This window comes from Talpa occidentalis, unplaced genomic scaffold (genome assembly GCF_014898055.3).
Source record: "Talpa occidentalis isolate TD23 unplaced genomic scaffold, MPIMG_talOcc4v2.1 talOcc4.13, whole genome shotgun sequence".
In the NCBI taxonomy this organism is placed as follows: Eukaryota; Metazoa; Chordata; class Mammalia; order Eulipotyphla; family Talpidae; genus Talpa; species Talpa occidentalis.
Genome location: NW_023601322.1, coordinates 81,654,316 through 81,675,312, shown reverse-complemented (window position 1 = coordinate 81,675,312; position 20,997 = coordinate 81,654,316). Strand labels below are relative to the sequence as shown.

The 20,997-nt window shown below is 41.7% G+C and overlaps 1 protein-coding gene across 1 annotated transcript in view; it reads left to right on the top strand.

The window, feature by feature from the left end:
• Positions 1-20,997, top strand: part of PRDM6 (PR/SET domain 6) — a 104,557-nt gene that overhangs the window by 73,005 nt on the left and 10,555 nt on the right. Inside the window, exons 4-5 of the mRNA XM_037509454.2 lie at positions 966-1,090; positions 12,767-13,109. Of these exons, the coding sequence (XP_037365351.1) occupies positions 966-1,090; positions 12,767-13,109 (468 nt within the window). The remainder of the gene's footprint in view (positions 1-965; positions 1,091-12,766; positions 13,110-20,997) is intronic.

Sequence of the window (20,997 nt, the reverse complement as noted above, 5' to 3'; positions counted from 1 at the left end):
TCCTATTGCCAAGAGCCACTTTGTGGTGACAAAATATGTTGACAAGTGCATATCTCACCACCATGAAAAATGTGGTGAAGGATTCGCCTTATGTCTGCAGTGTTATACAAGGAACAAATTGCCCTGCTACAGCCAATTCCTCACAGAAAGGCTACATTTAAGGCCCACCAACCCTAAACACTTTTATCTTGAACTTGAGGCTAATATGTGTAGCAATTCTTCATTGAGGAAACCGCTCGGTGGCGGTTTCCTCATTTTTTTTTTTTAATCTGTAGATGTTTCTTTACAGTGCCAAAGCTGTTATAAAAAATGTTTATTTCTTGCTACCTCCGCTCTATCATTTCAGGGAGTAATCTTTCAGCCAGGGTAAAGTGCTCCTCTTGTGTTTATTGAATTTCTATCCATTTCACAGAAGAGGGATTTTTCTCTTCGCTTGTATCAAACTTTAGAAGAAAGGTGATGAGGAAGATTTTTATTTCTCTTGGTGCTTATATCACAAAGCTGCTTAGTTTTATTACGAATTTGGGAACTCCCAATGCCAAGTTGCAAGAACGCACGTAATGCTTTTCCTTCAAATACGAAATCAATAGCATTAATTTATATTTGAGGCTGAGGCAACCGTGTCTGCAATTTGCCAAGAGAGAGAATTTTCTCATTAGTGGGAGATGGAATTTTTTTTTTTTAAATCAACTCTTCCTTACTGTTGTCTCCTGGGCCAAATATCTGTCTTCAGCCAAGACATTCTGTGGAGGGAAACTGGAAATAAACTGTACACTGTTTATCATACTGGGTTACAGGCTCCTAATTGGTGGTCGGGAACCATAAGGTGGGTGCAGATTTTATTGCAAACAGGAAATGTGTAAGTGGAGCTGGGCAGAACTTTTGGGGGGGCGATTAAAAAAATGTGGATGGGGGCACATGAGTCCTACCGATGACTAAGCCGGGTTTTCTTTTGTTTTGAATAGGTCGAATATATTCTACCGAGCCTGTATAGATATTCCCAGGGGTACCGAGCTTCTGGTGTGGTACAATGACAGCTATACGTCTTTCTTTGGGATCCCCTTACAATGCATTGCCCAGGATGAAAACTGTAAGAATTTCTTTTAGCTCTGACTTCACAAATACCTATTTCACAGCTAACTTTTTTAAGCGTGTTGTTGGAAACTCCTGAACTGCCATCCACCCTATTGGGGGACGCCCATGCGCACACATCTGTCCCGGCATTTTCTACTCCCTCTGTGTCTGTTGCTTTTTCACGGGGCTGCTTGCCTGTACAGGCCAATCCTTCTTTTCCTGTTTACAACTTCAAAACCTTTGCCATCGTTTGAAATAATCTCCGGCAGCCACATCGGGAGGCTGGTTTTTACTGAGCATCTATTATGTGTCTGATTCTCTGCTTGCCACCTTTTGGGGTCACCAGAGCAGTTGAGACTTCTGCTCTGAAGGGATGCACAGTTTTGCTGGAGTCATACTAGATGCAAAAAGAAAGTAAGAGGAAGCAATGCCTTTAATCAGGAGGGGTCCCGCCCATAGATTGATATGCATCCTCCTGAATAGTCCTTGGAGTGAAAAATGGAAGCAACACCCATAGACGTGATTGAGGAATTTGTGTCTGAGTTCTTAGTCCAAAATGAACCTTGTAATTTTCTTCTATATTCATTACCATGGCAATCCCTATCTTTAAAAAATAATCTATTAGGCAAATGCAAATTTACAGTGATTTTACTTCCACTTTATAATTTTATCAATTTTTTTGAAAAATAATACAAGGTGATTTCCAGTATTTAGAATGGAATTGGGTCATTATGATGAGCTTCAGTGAGAAACCCTGGTTTCAAGGTTGCTATTTTTTTCTGTCATTCGGTTGACTAGTCTGATGGTCTGATATTATTGCAACAGAAAAAGAAACAGGAGAATAGATCTTTTTAAGAAACTAAAACAAGTAGTATTTTATTTTTTCCTTGTCTCTTTCCTCCCCTCCCTACCCTCTGTCTCTCCCGTTCCACACATCTACACATCTACACATGAACTTCAGTAAAAAATATTTATATTACCCCGATAAAAATCTGATGATAAGATATTTCTTTTCCATATTGTCTTTATAGTTTCATAAAACACATAATCTTCAGAAAGCATATTACTATCAACTTTCCTTTTCTACTCTCCCTAGACCCAAACCAGTCTCAAATCAAAAAATGAATCCTTAGACATATAGTACATCCCTCTTACTCCCCAAATTTCTATTGCAAAGTTTCTTTTCTGCAATAATATTCCTCTTTGAGGGAGAGTCAGTATTCATGGGAGAAAATGTCAAGTTGGACATGAACGTGGGTAAGTGGTCAGAGGCAGATGGACATGGTGGCCAGGCTGCTGTGTCTCCCAGAATGGTTCCAGGCCCTACCGCATCTAAAAGTAGTTCAAGATGCATGTACTGAGAAGCACCCAGATCAGCCCCTCTCATCTGCTGACAGGAGCTTGTGTGTGCTTTAGAACCTTGACATAACCTTTGAGAGAATGGAATTCCATAAATCCTGTAAGCCCATCTGTTTCCTTCTTTAATATGACTTACTACAGATTCTGAAGATGCACTAGAGAACATATCAGAGCTTACCATTCTGAGGTGCGTAGTACAAAGTCCAAATATTCATGCAGTGATTGCTAAGATACTTACCAAAAACTGTGGGCTGGTACCTTTGCTTTGTGCTTTAAATACAGCCATGAACAAAACAGATAAGAAAGCCTGGCCTCATGGAGCTTACATTTTAGTGGGAAAAGATAGATTATCAGCAAATAAATGAGTAAATGAATGGGTGGTAATAAGGATAAGTGTAGGGACAAGATAGCAGAGAAGGGCTGAGGAGTGTCAGTAGTTGGATAAGTTTCAAACAGGTGAAGGAACAGGCCATGGGTACTTGGAAGATTGTTTCAGGCAGCTGGACTAAAAATATAAAGGCCCCAAATTGGAATATTCCCAGTGTGTTGAAAAAGTATCATAAAGGTTGCGGTAGGTGCTTTGGAAGGCATGAGTCGGGGAGAGATTAACTTAGATATTCAGAGGCATGGGGGAGTGGAGAGACAGTCATCTTATAAGGCATAGGAGGCTTTCGTTCTGTGTGGGCCCAGTGAGGTGGGTATTGCAGAGTTTTGAACAAAAGAGTGATATGATCTGATGGAGGCTGTAATAGGATTGCTCTGGCTGCTGAGTGGAGGCTATATAGTAAGGGGTGAATATCCAGCAGATGATGCAATTAGAGGCTCTTGCTAGCATCTTGGGGACAGAGGACAGTGGTTTGGACCTAGTGAAGGTCATGAGAAGTGGATGAATTCTGGATATGATTTGAAAGTGAAACCAACATCATTTCTTGACACATCGGATGCTGTGTGAGAGAGAAAGTAGTTGAGGAAACTCCAAGACTTTGATCTGAGAACCTGAAAGGATGGAATGACTCTTTACTGAGTTAGAAGTCAGAAATGGAAACCATGGAGTGACGAGAGAACACATTTCTGATGCATGATGTGGGGTGGAAGTAACATATCCTCAACACTGCTTCCACCTTATGTTGCTGTTACATGAACAAGAGGGATTTACAGGGTGGGTTACAGGACTTGGGCATCTTGTGTCCATTCATAGTCACCTCCCAACGGGAGTCTATGGCTGTTGCATCTGATCTTCAGACTCAGAGCCATAGCGCCATCAAAAAAGGTGCTTTCTAGAAATGACATATGCTTTCCAAAAGTCCTTTCTCCTAGAGCCCAAATTGTGTGAAGCATTCTTAGAGTTGTTGATTAGAGTTTTCCATATACTCTACTGGAAAGACTCTCAGCACCTGAAATCTTCAGGAGAAAATTTGCAAAGCCAGAGCAGCTTCAAATATTATGGGTACGGTAGGTTAACTAAACAGATCTTTTGGGTTGAGTTCAGAACTCTGAGTAAGGGTTGAGGGAAGTTTAAAGGGAATTAAGTCATTGAAATGCTCAGCATTGACGATCACCTAACCCCCTAAGGGTATTATAGGAATTTTATTTCAGTTCCTGTCTCAAAATCATATATCTGTCATGTGATTGGCCACCCAAGAACTCAGTGGAAGGTTTCATCAGATAGTGTGAGGGAGATATATGACTCTGATTCTAACTCTCAGATGGATTCTCATTCTATATGATTCACGGAGAGATCGGGAATGCTTTATAATGAGGTTGCTTATTCTGTACAGAGAAAATACTCTGTGTGATTTAAAGGCGCAAGTGTGTGAAAGGGCATGGACAGATAATTTAACAGATGCCTTCCACAGCCCTGAGTAATTTAAATCATCGCACCTGGATTAGCAATTCTAAGACAAGTTTTATCCTACTGAGCTGGCCTCAAAATAAATTAGGTGCCTTCAAAAGAAGCTTCACACGATCAAAGACTTATTTGACGAAATGCCTCCACAGAGCCTCCTTCTAGTGCTGTGCACACAGTAAACAATTAATAAATGCTCACTGGATATATAGTGGGGATTTTATGGTCATTATTTGGAAAGATTAATTATTTCAGTGAGACTTTTATAGTTAATGAAATTGATATGCAGACCTAAACCGTCAAAGAAAACACGATTTTACATCGTGAATAATAGTTATTTAGCACTTCCATGTATTAAAATAGTACTTCTTTCCATGGGTCTTTCAACAATAAAGTATCCAATTCCTATTGAATGTATGTGGAGGGTACAGGCTTGGGTTTCCACGCCCCTCTCCCCCGGCAGCTTCTGGGGAGCCGAGGGGTACACTCGTTTGGACAAGCAACTGAAAACCTCCTGGCCTCACAAAGAAGGCAGCATTTCGCATGGGCTTTTGGGTTCTGGAAGCAATTCCTGTGCTATTTTCTTTTGAGAAATCGTAGCTACAAGTGTAATAGAACTGCAGAGGGAGAGCCCCTCCGTCCACCGTGGGCTTCCGGGAGAGCCTGAAGGAAGGCCTGTGTCGACAGATCATATCCACACGGAGGAATGAGGTTCCCCAAAGCTTCCAGTGGGGGATTAGCTCCTGCCGAGTGTAAAGACTGGAGTGTGTTCATATTCCTTTCAGAGGAAATTAAAAAAAACCCTGGGAATAAATGTTAAACAAGTCTTCCTGCTGCTTTTTCTGTCTTGGCATATAAAGCTGAGGTAGCAGAATGTGAAACTTGATGGCCATGCGGGGGTCTCTGCTGTGGCGTCAGCGCTGCCTCCCCGAGGCCTGCTTCTTTCTTTTGAATTTAAAGAGCAGAAAATAAAAAGGGGTACTTCTGGGCCTCCCTGGTGGCGCAGCAGTTGAGCGCTGGGTTGTGAAGCTGCCTGCAGCCTCTGCGGCGCCGGTTCGATCCCCAGCTGCTCCCCGGCCACCGGAGGAGGGTCCCGCATGGCGCGCAGACCTCTCCTGCCGCCCGCTGCTCCCCTCAGCAGTGTACTTCAGTCCCTCTGCCTGCTCTGCTCCCCGCTCTGGCTCTGGTGAATTCTCTCACCGTCCCGCGCTTCTGACTGTACCCAGTGCATGTATAAACAAACAAACAAACAAATAAATAAATAAAACATGCCTCTATAAAAAATAAATAAAAATAAATTAAAAAAAAAAAATAAAAAGGGGTACTTCTGCAGAGTGCCCCTCGCTCCCACCACCCCACCAACAAGGTGAAGCTAGGTCTCAAAAAGGCTCTCTAAAGCCTCCTGTCCATGAACTTCGAGGAATCAAGGGTGTGTTTCAGTCCAACAGAACAACTGTGTGCCAGGCTCAGTGGGGACCCTGGATGGGTGGTGCAGACCCTCAGGCCCTATCCTCGAGGAACTCTGTAGAAGGAGGCAGGTTAGCACACAATTACAGTGCAAAGCACAGAGCAGGTGCCGTGTGAAGCAGCAATTGCGCTGAGCCAGAGAGTGGAGCTGAGTATTAAAGCACTTGGGAGGCGCTGTGTGTACAGTGGGAAGCAGGGATCTAACTCCTGACAAAAATCCAGAAACCAGAAGTTACTAGTTTGCCCCTGGAAAAGGACTAGAAAAATGCTATGCAGAAGTTACTAGGCTATGAATTGTGCATCTTGGGACATTTGTGAAAACACGCCGAAAGCCAGCCACAGCTGTGGGAAGCCATACATTTGACTTAGCCCAGTCTACTACCTATGGAAAACCTGGGCCAAGAATCTCCTAAAAATGGGTCAAGAACTGAGGAAATCTACATCCTCCTACAAGAAGTAATGGAGAAGTCACTACGCAGGGATGCTTTGCTGTATGCGCAGAGCTGGAACAGAAGACAGCACCTACAGCAACTGGGTTCACTGAGAGGTGACCAGAGGCACAGAGAAACCGCTCTCGTGAGAGATTTGACCTTTCGTGTGCTAGCACCCAGGATCCCAGCCTTGCTGCAGCACAGAAGCAGTCACTCCTCCCGTTTGTGCGAGTGTCCAGGCTGACGAGCTCAGATGACTTGTCTGTGGGAACTGCCTCCAGCCTTAGAGAACCCATTCACCTTAGCCTGTTCTCCCGGCCCATGTAGCCCTTGTCCAGTGACTGGTCTGTGTGGGAGTGTTAAGGACTCAGTACCTTGTCCTAAAGCAGAACAACCCTGAAGAATCTTCCCAGCTCCAGAGCCCTTAAACTCCTCCTTCAACCTGATCTTGCTTCACTCCCAAACAGGTCACCATCCCGGGAGCACTCCCTGGTTAAAGTTCCTGCCCACCCAGTACAGCTCTTCATTTCAGAGTGTGTGTGCCAGGGGACTTCAGATAGGTACTTCCAGACCTCCCTGCTGAGCCCAGCTCTCTACTGTCCAACTCCCTGCTCCCCATCCTCACTTGTGTGTCTCACAGGCATCGCAAACTCAGTAGGTAAAACTGAAACTAGTCCATGACTGGCCATACATTTCCTCTCCCCCAGTTATGTAATCCTTACTCCCATTTGTCCAGTTGCTCTTAGAAACCTCAACCCCTTGCTCTCTTTGCCCATCTATCCAATCAGTTATCAAGTAATGTTGTGTGCGTATTCTTATACATGCATTTCTTTTCCTTATGCGTGCATTTTCCTTTCCTTATACATGCATTTCTTTTCCTTATGCATGCATTTTCCTTTCCTTATACATGCATTTCTTTTCCTTATGCATGCATTTTCCTTTCCTTGTACATGCATTTTCCTTTCCTTATACATGCATTTTCTTTCCTTGCCGCACCCTGGGTCACTTCACCCTCAGCTTTGGTCTGAACCTTTGCAGTACCCTTCTGCATGTCACCTTTCCCCTCTTTTAGTGACATGGCAGCCAGAGTGAAATTTCTCTGATTTGCTGCTTTTATTTTTTCACTTTATTTGTTACATGAGCTCATTGCCTAGATCAAAATCTATAGAGGATTGTGGACATTCAGTTCTTCTAAATAGCAATCAGTTGACAGATTATTAGGTATCTTTCCAGACATATGTTTTGCCCATTCAAGCACAATTCTTTCTCCTTTTCTCTGGCCCTCTCTCTTATCTTCCCCAGCCCCCACTTTATATACATTGTAGCATATCACACACAGTTTTGTGTCTGGCCTTTCCATTTAACAACCTAAAGGTAAACAAGACAGGGATGACATGTAATGATTAAGGTATTAGACATGTAATGATTAAGGTATTATGGCACCAGAAGAACATAACTGTTATAAATATACCAAATAAAGGAGCATCAAAATATATAAGGTAACAATAGCAGATTAAAAACATATTGGTAGCAACACAACAGTAGTATAGGACAATGACACTCCTATTTCATCAGTTGACAAATCAACCAGATAGAAAGTCATCAAGTGCGTAATAGCCTTCAACAAGGAATTAAGCCAGATGGGATCAAGAGAAATTTAAAGGGCACTGCCCCCTAAAGGTGAGTACACATTCCTCTCAAATGCAAATGGAACATTTTTGAAGATATTCCATATATTGGATCAGTTAATTTATAAAGACTGAAATTGTATCAAGTATCTTCTCCGTTCACAGTGTCATCAGACTAGAAATCAACCAAACAAGAAAAGTGGGGAAACCTAAATGTGGAGGTTAATCAACATGCTGCTAAACAACTATTGGGTAAATGAGGAAATCGATGGGGAAATTTCAAAATACCTGAGATGAATAAAAATGAAGACTTGAGCTACCAGAACCGATGGGACACAGCTAAAGCAGTACTAAGAGGGAGGCATACGGCGATACAAGCCCACATCAAGAAACAGGAAAGATCTCAGATTAATAATCTAACTTTACAACTTAAGGAAATAGGAACCTAAAAAAAAAAAAATCAAAAGCCAGTAGTAGGAAGGAAATTATAAAAATCAGAGTGGGACTAATTTAAATAGAAATAATAAAACAGTCTTAAAGATCAGTGAAACCAAAGATTGGCTCTTTGAAAAAAATAAGCAAATAGACAAACCTCTAGCTAAACTCACTAAGAACAAAAAAAGAAAAATAATAATAAATAGGATCAGTGATTAAAGAGAAATCACAACAGAGACTTGAAAAATACAGAGCTTCCTAAGAGACTGTGGGGAACATCTTTATGCCAATAAATTAAGATAACCTGGAAAGAAATCAACAAATTCATAGAAGCATACAACCTTCCAACATTGAATAAAGAAGAGACAGAAAACCTGAACAGACCAATTACAAGCAAGGGAATCGAAACAGTAATCAAAAGTCTCCCAAAAAGCAGAAGCCCAGGAGTGGTGATGATTTCAAAGCATAAATATGACCCTCTCCACCCAGCTCACAGCCTTTTATCCAACTTGACATTACTGTTACAATAAATACCCTGTACTTTAATCTGGTAGCCTATGGGTCACATACAGTCTCCAGAAATGTCTTGTAAACTCATATACAAAATTAGAATCCACACATCTTTAAGCTGGCTGTGCCCTGTTGAGTTTGCTGCAGACCCACCATCCTCTTTTAAGGAACCTCCCATCACTTAGTGCCATCATTTGCCCAGCTCCCACCGACACTGGCATTGGGCTCTTCCTCGCCAGCCTCCGCTGTGGCCCCTCTATCTTCACTCACTGGCCACAGTCTTCTCTCTTTCTACTCCTTCAGTGCCCTGAACTCCGTCCCATCTCAGTGAGACACATAGGCTTTGTGGCAAAGCCAGCGATGTGGTGTTTTTTTTTTTTTTTAATTTTTTTAAAGATTTATTTTTATTTATACAAGCCCTGGGTACAGTCAGAAGCGCGGGAGGGTGAGAGAATCCACCAGAGCCAGAGCGGGGAGCAAAGCAGGCAGAAGGACCGAAGTACACTGCTGAGGGGAGCAGCGGGCGGCAGGAGAGGTCTGCGCGCCATGTGGGACCCTCCTCCGGGGGCCGGGGAGCAGCCGGGGATTGAACCAGTGCTGCAGAGGCTGCGGGCAGCTTCGCAACCCAGCGCTCAACCGCTGCGCCACTGGGGAGGCCCAACCAGCGATGTTTGATCTCCTTGCTTTGCCTTTTCTTGCTTTCACACCTGTCTGATGACTGCACCCTTCAGGACCCACATTCAAGGTCACTGACTCAGGTGGGCATCCCTCAGATCCCAAGTTTATCTGTTCCTGACCCATGCTTTCCTGGCAGCCCTTTCTTCTCATAGCACTCACGACACTTACAGCATCTGTGTATTGACAATTCTAAAATTCATGTATTTGTCACATTTCAATCTTTATGAACTTGGAAGATATCATTAATTTTGACTTATAACTAATAGTGCAACTTGCAATGATTCAAATTTTAGATTTAATGGAAGCTGAGTAGATAGTCACCTGTACAATTGTTTTTTTATTATTTGTCCCACTGTAGAGTGGAAGCGGCAAGAGTTCAGGGGCTGTGGCTTCCTCGCTCTCCTGTAGTCACAGTAGGAGGCATGTAATAGATGCTCAGTAAGCACTCATGGACCTGATGAATGGACAACGGAGAAAGAATATAACTCTCTCAAATGTTTTGATTTCCCAGGATCTGAGGAGTGTCTGTTCTTCCTGGACTATCCTTTAAGACTGAGTATTTGCCCTCTTCTCCTGAGTCCTTCTCTTACAGATGGAAGAGATTTCACTAACTCATTATGTCTCCATGTGGAAACCACATCCTCCTCTTGGTCTTTTTAATTAGTCACCTCTGGCCTCTTGCCGTTGTCTGTACTGTCTTGAGTCGGGAGGAGATAGCATCTTCTGATTCATTTCTGTCCCCTCTCTGAAAATTTCCTGTTTTTGTTAATACTTTTGATTTTCTTGGTGAATTTAGGAAGAATAATCTGTGCCTCTAAGACCTGCTTTTAAATAGTAAACTTTATAGATGTCTAGTGTCCTGTGGAAATGTGCAACAACTCTGCAGGACAAGCTAGAGATTAAGTGAGGTTGCTTTTGTGAAAACTACTCCTTCCTATAATTTCTTTTTCTTCTCTCTAAATTACATGCTCATTACATTCAGTAGGATTGAATTTATTCGTAAGTTCAATACAGGAACATTCCAGCAGTAGAATACAGAGTACAAGTATTACTGCCTACATCTAGAAAGCTTATTATATTTGTTTGTCCCAGAGAAGAAAATAATAAGGTAGAGAATAATTTTATTTCAACCATCCCTACTTTTATTGCCTTAATGCGATTATCATTAACTCAGTTCCCATATAACCCAAATTGGTATGAAATTTTCATTATTGCCATTTTGACATTCATCATTAAACTTACAAAAATCCATTGGGCCACAGATCCTTTTGTTTATTATAAAGGTCATGTAACCTTAATGCTCTTTGAAATTAATTTATTAGGTTACTTTCCAGGAGTGTAAGAGAAATCAGAACCTAGAATCTGAACCTAGGGAGTTTTATTTGCATCCATTCTCTTCCCCCAAAAGCATTATACTCCTCTTTCCAATAGTGAAGCTTCTGCCTGTTGTTTTTTTTTTTTTCCCTCCTCTCATGCATGTTGATGACATCTTCATTCCCAAGTCTTCCCTCTTTCCTACCTGTTTGTCTGGCATTTACCAACCCACGAGAGCTTAGCATTGGCTGAAAACGTGTGGTTTAGCCTCTGCTTTGTCTCTTCAGGGTTAGTTTTAAAATTGCTGAGTGAGATGAGCTCTACCCTTATCTGACAAGGCTGTTGTTTTTATTTCAAAAGTACTAAGACATGATAAAATATTCCTTCTTCTCTTTCATTGTCTTCTTAAAAAGTAACAGCCTATGCAAAGATTTTTTTTCGAAGTCTAAAATGTGTACTCGAAGTTCATGCTGATTATGCACTTTTGCTGCAGAAGTTGAAACTGTAGCTTTGAACATGTAAATGCATGTGTGTGTGCAGGTGCATCTGTATGACTTCCATGCCTGTTATGTCCATGTCTTTGTGCATGATGTATCAACACACACACAACTCTGTGCTAGCTCTAAAATGTCCTTTTTAGTTTTGAAACCCAGCTCATGAGCAGACGCAATGTGGCAAAAAAAAAAAAAAATGCCCTGTAAGTTGGAAAACTAAACCTTCCAGAATGACTGAGTGCACGACCCTACATAAGTGCACGCCCCAAAATAAGCCATATGATCTTGTTGGGCTTCAGCTTTTTTATTTGTGCACAGGTCAGTTTCTTAGCCTTAATTGCACATCTTTAGAAGCGCCTGGGAGAAGCTTTAAAATGCAGGTGCCCAGACCCTACCAAGAGATACTGATTTAATTTAAAAAAAAATCTCCATGAGTCTAACATGCGATCAGGGCAAAGAATTGCCAACTCAACAGATTCTAGATGCTCTTTCCATGTCTGTGAGTCCTTTTAGTTTTCCTTTCTGAGACAGGCCAGGCCATGCTGACAGAATGCAATAGGCGGTTGTTGGAGTCACCTGGTGCATGTGGTTATACAGATGGCTCTGTGTCCCTACACCTGGTTTCTCCCTGTCCACTTGCCCGAGACCTGGCTGTCACCCCGCTACCATCCTCTGTTCACATTGAGGATGTTCAAGGGTCCGCGCTCAGCCATGGTCTGTGGTGGGGAAGGGCAAGTGGCCCCAAGTCCCTTGTTCCTTGTGTCCCTGACCCAGGGGCCAGCAGCCATGATTTACTTCCCTTTACCAACCTTCTTGCCTCTTATCCTTTCCAATTTTTTGTTCCCTGATTTTCTTCTCTTGACCATGCTGTGATCTTTCATCTCTTGAGCCTCTGCAACAACCAATAAATACATCTTACTGATACAGCAGTTCCTTATAAAATACCAACAATAAATGATAAGCATATTAGGTGCTAGTCACCTCTGAGCCTGTGTGTTGACCAGCAAATTCAAGAGAGAGGTAGTGTGAACACAGTAACAGTGTAAAAGACAGACAACCAGATCTCAAGTCTGGAGGTCTCCCTCCTCAGAAATGTTTCTTCTAGTTCTTTCTGCTCTACCCCCATTACCGCCCCATTTAGGTCCATCATGCCAGTTTCTTCTCTTTCTGTAACCATCAGAATGGTGGCTGTGGTGATCGTGGACTCTGGATGAACACTGCCATTATCTTCTTTCAACCTCATAAAAGGGGGTTGAAAGATGATGAAACCGCAGCTCATAGAGCACAGCGTCAAAGATGGGGTCCTGAGCATACAGTAATTGCTTAGTAAATAGGCACTGAATGACTTCATCATCTGAGATATCAGTGCTTTCCTCCTGATGTCAAGTTGTCTGCTCTCATGTTCATTCTGAGTCCAGGAAAACAAATGTTTAAAATGCTGATTTATAGGAACTTTTGAAAAGCATGTGTTTTTGTGCTTATTTTAAGGGCTAATAAAACTGATTTTCTAAAATACTGCTGTTCTCCTAGTAAATGTCCCTTCAACGGTAATGGAAGCCATGTGCAGACAGGACGCCCTGCAGCCCTTCAGCAAGAGCAGCAAACTCTCCCCTGCCACCCCACAGCGCTCCATCGTTTTCCCACAGACTCCCTGCACCAGGAACTTCTCTCTCCTGGACAAGTCTGGGCCCATGGAGTCGGGATTTAACCAAATCAACGTGAAGAACCAGCGAGTCCTCGCGAGCCCCACGTCTACCAGCCAGCTGCACTCCGAGTTCAGTGACTGGCACCTTTGGAAGTGTGGGCAGTGCTTTAAGACTTTCACACAGAGGATCCTCTTACAAATGCACGTGTGCACGCAGAACCCCGACAGGTAAACCCCGTCCCGCGACTCACAGAGTGAGCCCGGTCAGGCGTGCGACCCACCTCGGGCCTTCCAGCAGCATCCCCTCTCGGCCTCCCACTGCACCCCGGGAAACACCCCTGCTCCAGAAGGTCAGCCAGTAGCGTTAGGCCGCTGTTTGATTTATTGTTTAGACGGGCTACATGAGCAGTGGCAGCAGAGGGGTCTGCTCTTATTTTCCAAACCGTTCTTCTGTCCCAGTCCAGCAGGAAGCGAAATAGAAGGAACATTTATGAATATCATAGATGGGAAAATGAGGTCAGGATAATTAGAATCCTCTCTGTCTTCCAGAGATAATATAGTTGGCCACTCAGCTGCTGTCACTGTCATTTCAGAGTTCACCTCCAGTGTGCCGTGGGTATGAACTTAATTAAGTACTAAGAGGTAATGAATTGGAATTTTTTGCTTAGTACTATTTTTCTTCAGAGCATGCAAACCCATAAATCCTGCAAAGCTGTCAAAAGGAAATACCTACTCTGCTAGTGATGTGGAGGAAAACAGATGCCACTTATTCAATAAACTAATATCCACACAGAAGAAAAATGTTGACTAGATACCTCAGAGTCAAAGTTGGTTTGAAAGTTTGTCAATAAAGAATTTTATGGCCATGAACTGAGGATGAAATTTAGCTGAACAAGTGAATTAAAATTTCAGGTACTCTGACGAGTGGCACAGTAGATATAATGGAACTATTATTTATGAATCAAAACTGGTTTATTCGACAATCTTGATAGCTGGGGGCGCAAAAGACAAAAATCAAATTAATTCAATAGGAAAGGATTGTGTTTTATCTCTCCTTCGCAGCTTATGAAAATTTCATTAAACCCCAAATATCTAAGAATAGCACTGAAAATGCACTTTGAATATAAAAGCAGAAAATAATTTTTAGAAGGAAGACAGATGAGGTATCGGGACTCCTGGGTTATTTTTTTTAATTTGGCCACTGAACACCCTCAAGCCATTTGACTCCTGGCCTCAGAACATCCTCTCAGCTCTCCCCAAATAGCTCTGCCAGTTACAGTTGTGTTTGAAGACCCAGCAGGCAGAGGGGATGGAAAGTTGATGAAGAGCAGCTGAATCTTTTCTAAAATAGTATTAATAGTCCATTTTAGGGTACATAGGCACATTTATAACTTAACACATTTTTATGTGTCCCCGTCTACAAAACACTTGCTTAACATCAAGCATTGCTAGAACTAATTTTTTATTAATGCTTTTTTATGCATACAAAAACTGGGGTACAGGCCAGAGATGCTGGGGATGAGAGGATTCACCAGAGACAGAGTGGGGAACAGAACAGGCAGACTGACTGAAATACACTGCAGAAGGGAGCAGCGGACGAGTCAGGAAAGGTCTGCTGCGTCATGTGGGTTGCTCCCTGGCCAGCCGGGTTTTGAACTCGTGCTGCAGAGGCTTCGGATTGCTTCATAATGTGGTGCTTAACCCCTTGCGCCACCAGGGAGGCCCCTAGAACTGATTTTTTAATTAATGCTTTTTTATGCATACAAAACCTGGGGTGTAGGTCAAAGGTGCAGGGGGAATGAGAGGATTCACCAGAGACAGAATGGGGAGTAGAACTGATGGATTTATTGAAATACACTGCTGAGGGGAGCAGCAGGTGAGACAGTGGCAATAGCATGATAGCACTGAGACTTAACCCCTGCACCACCAGGGAGGCCCTATTGCTACAACTAATTAAGTGACGTGTTTCTGCATTAGGACTTTTGAGGCAGCTCTATCTTTACTTTTACTTCAGTAGGAAAGCCTCCTCGTAAAATTATCAACAGGCCTCTACACTTCCTAGAGGCCATGCAAACATTTTAGAAATGTTTTCTTTACTCAGAAAGGATTTTTTTTTGAAAGCTTGCCTTGCTTGCCATGATACATATATCCTCAACATATATATATGTGTATATGTGCATATACATATATAGTTGAAGTTTGCAGATCATTTCAGTGGTTTCTTTAATATAAAAGATGAATTAACAGGTTGGGATGAACTTATTTTCTAAATCAAGTGAGTTCTTATGTACGCAGCTATTATCTGCTTGAGATTCATTGTCATAATAACTCCCTATGCAAGGTAAAATTAACTGATAGTTGGCATTTTCTGGAACTCGAAGCTTAACCTTGAGGTTGATATGATTTCATGCTGCATGTGACTCAAAGCCGTGAAAACATCTCATGGTAAATAGAAAGACACACAAACAGCTGGTTTTGTCTGACTCCAGTTACACTTGGGAAACCCTGTGCAGTCTGTTCTGTAATATAATAGTATCACCTTTGGCAATACCTCTGTGTCAGCTGTCAGAAAAATACCTGCCAAATTAGAAAATACGATTTTTAGGTCAATGCTGATTCCAAGCTAATTTCTTTTTTTATTTTTTTTTTATTTCCCATACAGTTGCACACCGCCCCCCCCCCCCCAGCTAATTTCAAGGCAGAAATCCAGGTGACACAAGGCAGCTGTCCTGTGCAGGACCCTGACAGTCTGTTTTGAGTCAGGTGTCCCAGTCAGGTGTGGCCAGGTCTCCTCAGGTGAGGCAAAGCGAGTGCTTGATACGTAGGCAGACAGCCGGAGCAAGGTCCAGTTTCTCATCCAGTGGGATCCTACTTCTCCCTACCTTGTACTTTGTTGGTGAAGACTTAAGAGGTGGTCACCATCATTTATGAGTAAATTAAAATTAAGAATTGTAATTTCAAAAATTTCTCCCTTTATAGTCAATGCAATAAAGTACAGTGTTTCTTAGCAATGGTGGGGAGTTTCTAGATTTACTCTGTCTCACCTGAGTTGGTTATTGATGATGGGGGAGACAGAGCGAGGTCCCTGTCATTTTAGCCCACTAGTTGCACTCTAAATACGCAGTTTGCCTTCAGCATATTCCTATAGAATAGCTCTTTCCTGTTCCAGAACCTGAAATGCTATCTTTGACCCAGCAAGTTTGGAAGTAAAAGATATTCTCCATAGTCTTTAACCACAAGGGTGAATTGCTACATAGGAGAAATATACAGAACTAAAATGGAGTATCACATTTGTTCCTTATGCTGCTAAATTTAGAACTTCTTTTCTTATTATCCATAGGCAGACTTAAAATTGCTGAATATCCGTATTTTCTTTAGTGATTGGCTACATTTATCAACTGGCTTTTGTCTGACAGTTTATGCCCATTCAGCTGTGTATAGTAAAGAAGTTTAGAACCTGCCAGGCACACCCATCTCCCTTCTATTTGAAAATCTCACTTTTATTTTGATAGGAAAATTCTTGCTAGAACCAGAGGCAAGAAAGGGAGACAGAAGACAAAGTCAGAAGGTAAATAGGTTAGAGTTTCAAACAGGCCCAAATTTGAAACAGGCCCCTGAATCTTAGGTCCAGAAGATTTTCACTCACAGACTGAGTATTTGGCCATAAAAGTGAAGACATTTGAATCTTCATCAGAGAGACTTTCTGTGACTGTGTTGTAGTTTTTTGATGTGAGGCACCACTGAAAAGTGTATGCCTTACTGTATTGGAAAGATGTCTGAAGATACCCAGGGGTATCGGGATGATGATTTTCCACTACTGTGTTACTTACGTTGAATGCAGAACAAAATTTCATTTGACCTGGCAAGGTAGGAATTTCCATGAGCATCAGAAACCCATCCACACACATCCAAGAGCCACGCACTTATTATTGCTTGATTTTGTGCTGTTAACATTAAACAAATACAACCAAAAAATATATCTCCTTCCCTCTTTCCAGGATACAATGTTTGTCTTTTCTTGAGCACATTCAAAGGAAAGAAACTGTTGGAATCTAAATCAATCAACATTTTTTATTTAGGGACTTCAAAAACATTTGGGTTTTCACGTAAGTTTATTACTTAGGTCAGGGTAACTTGACTCACTTTTGCTGGAACCAGGAGTTAGAAATCCCTGTTCTCTTATCTTCCTGCTGGAGAAACTCTCACCAGTGCCACTGGGGGAGCTCCAGAAAAGGGTCAGCAAAGCCTTCAATCACTGTGGATTATTTTCAGATGAATATGTTTACTTTTATGTTTCTGCAGAAAGTGTTTTTATAATGCTTCTCTTTTTTGTGTGTATCCCTTCGCTTTTTTATTTTTTTTTCCCCCTTTTGGATTGTTGGTGCCGTGGGCAAAGTTTGCTTCTAGCTTCCTGGGCCACACTGCCAGAAGCTCATGTTTGTTTCCAGCGTCACTGTCTGTAGTTGGATTTGGTGGTACCAGAGGAGAGGATGGCTCTAGAAGGTTGGGAAGAGCCTAGAGATAATCCATCACCATAATAGTTTCTCTGGAATGTGTCTGTGCTCCACTGCCTCTCCCACCCCCACCATGAAGGCTGTCTTCTTTCTAGCATACATTGTCCTCCAGGTGCTCTCTTTGGCTCTGTGTTTTTGCCTCTTCCCTGAAGTCTTTCTCTCCTTCCAAAGAGCTTTGTTCTTTTCTCACTCCACGCAGCCAGCGATGACCGACGTGGCACTCCCTTAGAAGTGTTGGGAGATCAGTACTCAGGCTGACTGATGTGGAACAAGCAGAGAATGTGGCCCCAGCTGAACAGCTTTGTCCTGGAGGCTTTCATGCCATGAACAAAAAAAATCAAAGAAGGATTAATAATATTTTAAACTAAGCCACACTTAATTTTGTTAAATGTTTTATCCTTTCCCTACGTGTACCACCAGAGCAATTACAGACCCAAAGTAAATGAATCGCAGATTGTACTGGAATAATCTTTGGCAGAGGAACTGCCAATTATGGAGGATGCCAAGGGATGGACAAAACTTTCTCACTGCTCATTTTTCTGCTTAAAAATCGATCAGCATGGATACATGCTAACTGTTTTTGTCTGTTTTTCAGTTACTTCATTATTGACTATGAAACCCCTGTAGTCTTTCATGAAGCTTGATATTTCTGTGCTGGAACTAGCTACGTAAGATTATTTAAAAGGCAGTTCTTCAAAATTAAGTAATACTTTGGTGTCTCATCCCCACCCCCTACACATTTAAGGCGCTAAGCAGCTGCAAATGGCTGGTGATGCCCACCTTGAATAGAATAAATGTACAACATTTGCATCACTGAACATACTGCTATCCATGTCTAGTCATTCAAAATCCATAAGATGTTTCTGGATTATCTCTCTGTGAAGAAGCTCATTGCATTTGTTATGAGAATAGTGAAATGCCTCATGTGTGTGTTGTTTGGGGGAGACTCACAGAGCTTTAGAAAAGAGGTCCCCACTTAGTTGTTCAATGATGTGAGAGATTGGAGAGAGCTAAGCACTGTATGTGGCGATGTTCGCCCTTCCAGGCCTCTTCTGTAGGGCACATCAAAGGGAAACAGGATTTTGGAGTTGAAATTGATTGTATCTAAAAGTTTAATCAATTAAGTTGTACCATTTGGCTAGACCTTGAAAAGTTAATGGGAATGTTAGTCATCAGAATAAAGAGCTGAATCATGACAAGTGATTCTGTGCCCCAAACATCCTGGGGCTCTGAATTGAGAGCAGAAGATAGGGTTTGCTGATAGAAACGGACATAAATATTCTTTTTAAAAAATTTATTTATTTATACAAGAACTGGGGTATAGGCCAGAAGTGCGAGAGAGTGAGAGGATTCACCAGAGACAGAGCGGGGAGCAGAACAGCCAGACGGACCAAAAACACTGCTGAGGGGGGCAGCGGGAGAGACAGGAGAGGTCTGCTGTGCCATGTGGGTACCACTCTGGCCGGCTGGGGATCGAACCCACGCTGCAGAGGCTGCGGACAGTTGTGTACAACCCGCTGCACCACCAGGGAGGCCCCGGACATAAATATTCTTAACTCTTCTGGCATGTCCCAGAAGCAGTTATGTGTGAGATTCCATAGTGACAATAATGCTCTCTAAATTCTGCTTTTGGGCTTAATGATTTCATTCTTGGGTCCTTATGAAATCCTGGAACAAAATCGGTGTTAGAATTATTTTTGATCATTCCCTTTTATTCATTTTTTTTTGTGGGAAATATTAAAAACCCTGAAAAAGAAGGAATCTTGTCTACTTGCTAAAACTTCTGTGTTACCGGAGTACAAACTTTCTATACAGTTGTAGACTTGAGAAAGACCATCTATTATTTATAGTGGCAAGTAGAAGATACACTTTTGTTCTCACTCCTACATAAAATCAGTTCTGCAAAGGTGAATGAGCTAAATTCTTTTTGAAGAGATAACATTTTGTTTTTTGAGATCAACCAAAATATGGCTTGGTGATCCATGTGGCACTAGATTTTCATGTTGCTCTCAGCTATTTACCAATAAGTTTAAATGGTTCATGTTGTAATTAGCACGTTTGCATGCACACACACACACAGCTTTTGAAAACTATGTATAGGAAACAATGGAAGATGGAGATCACATTGGCAGTACTGCCTCTGTGAGGCTGTGTTGGGACAGTTTCTTAGGGGCTATAGTTATGCTGATTCTCTGAAAGCAGGAATAGGGCATCACAGGAAGAAGCATCTAGTTCATTCTAGTCCCCTAACCAGACAGATGAAGAAATAGAGTCAGGGCAGCTCAGTGAGTTGCTGGCATCCCATGGCTGGTATCAGGCGAAGCAGGACTCACCTTACCAATTTCCTCCATTCTAGGCCCTTCTGTTCCATCAAGCTGAACGCTGCAGTTTTAAAAACTTTGTGCCATAGTTCACTGGAAAATACGTCTCAGGTGCTGGGCATAGGTGATGTGTTAGAACCCTGTTTGCCTCTTATTGGCATTAATTTGATATAAGAATTCAGCAGAAACCTCTCTGTGGTCATTTCTGCTCTTCTCTGTAAATCTCTGCCATCCTGACTATTAACATTAAGAGAATGGATTGACTTCTGACTGTAGGAAATAAATCACTGAAACTTTTGACAGCAGAGTTAGAAAAAAAAGAAAAGATGAATTGGTTTTATTTAGCAGCTTATTGTTTATTGTGATAGCTATTAAAAATAGATAACCAGAGGCTAATAAATGTTAATGGTTCCTTCACTATTAGAAAAATCAATTGTCAGTGGATATAGCATATATTAATATATTATTGTTTGTAATCTTCAATAATGTTAAAAAAAAAACCTCACCCCTGAGAATTATTTCATGAATAATCCTTTAAGGCTAATGGTAACTACAAAGACTGTATTCAAGAGAAGCACATTTTCATCTCCAGTACTTTTAATAGCTCTCAAAGCATTATTTTATAATTGTAATAAAATGCATGTGTAATTTGTCAAGATTGATAAACTCCTTACCAAGGACTCTTATATATTTCTTTGAAACTTGTTTGAGAGCACTTAGATAGATTTCTAAATGTAAGTAATTAAAATTGTATAGTATTGAGTTATTGACCAATCCTAGACTATTAATCAAGCTAAAAAATTCTACAATCAGTGCTCAGTGTGCTGAAGCCTGGCAAAATAATAGTATTTGTGTTCAGTGAGGCAAGTAGCCACAATTAAGCCCTTCACTTGACAAATGAGAGGGTACACTTTATTTTGCACTTAATTGAATTGTTGTACGCTTGGTCACCATTGTCTCCTGGCCCGCCATCTTGATTTCTGCTCATTGGATCTTATGCATGTGTTAAAGGTAGAGGAATTAAGTCAGCTTTCACTGTGGACTTTCTGAACACACCCAGAAATGTCTGGGCCACCAACCAGAGCTTCATGAGCGCTGCTGAAATCCCCCATGACAGATTATTAACTTTCTTAACAGAAATGTTGATAAACAAATTAGAACCCTGTCAAGGAATGATATGAAATAGCTTTGAATAGGGAAAACTCCCTAGGTTTTATATCACTCACCCAATTTTGCTTCAGTAAGCAGAGGAATCTCTATAGAGAAGACATAATTTTAATG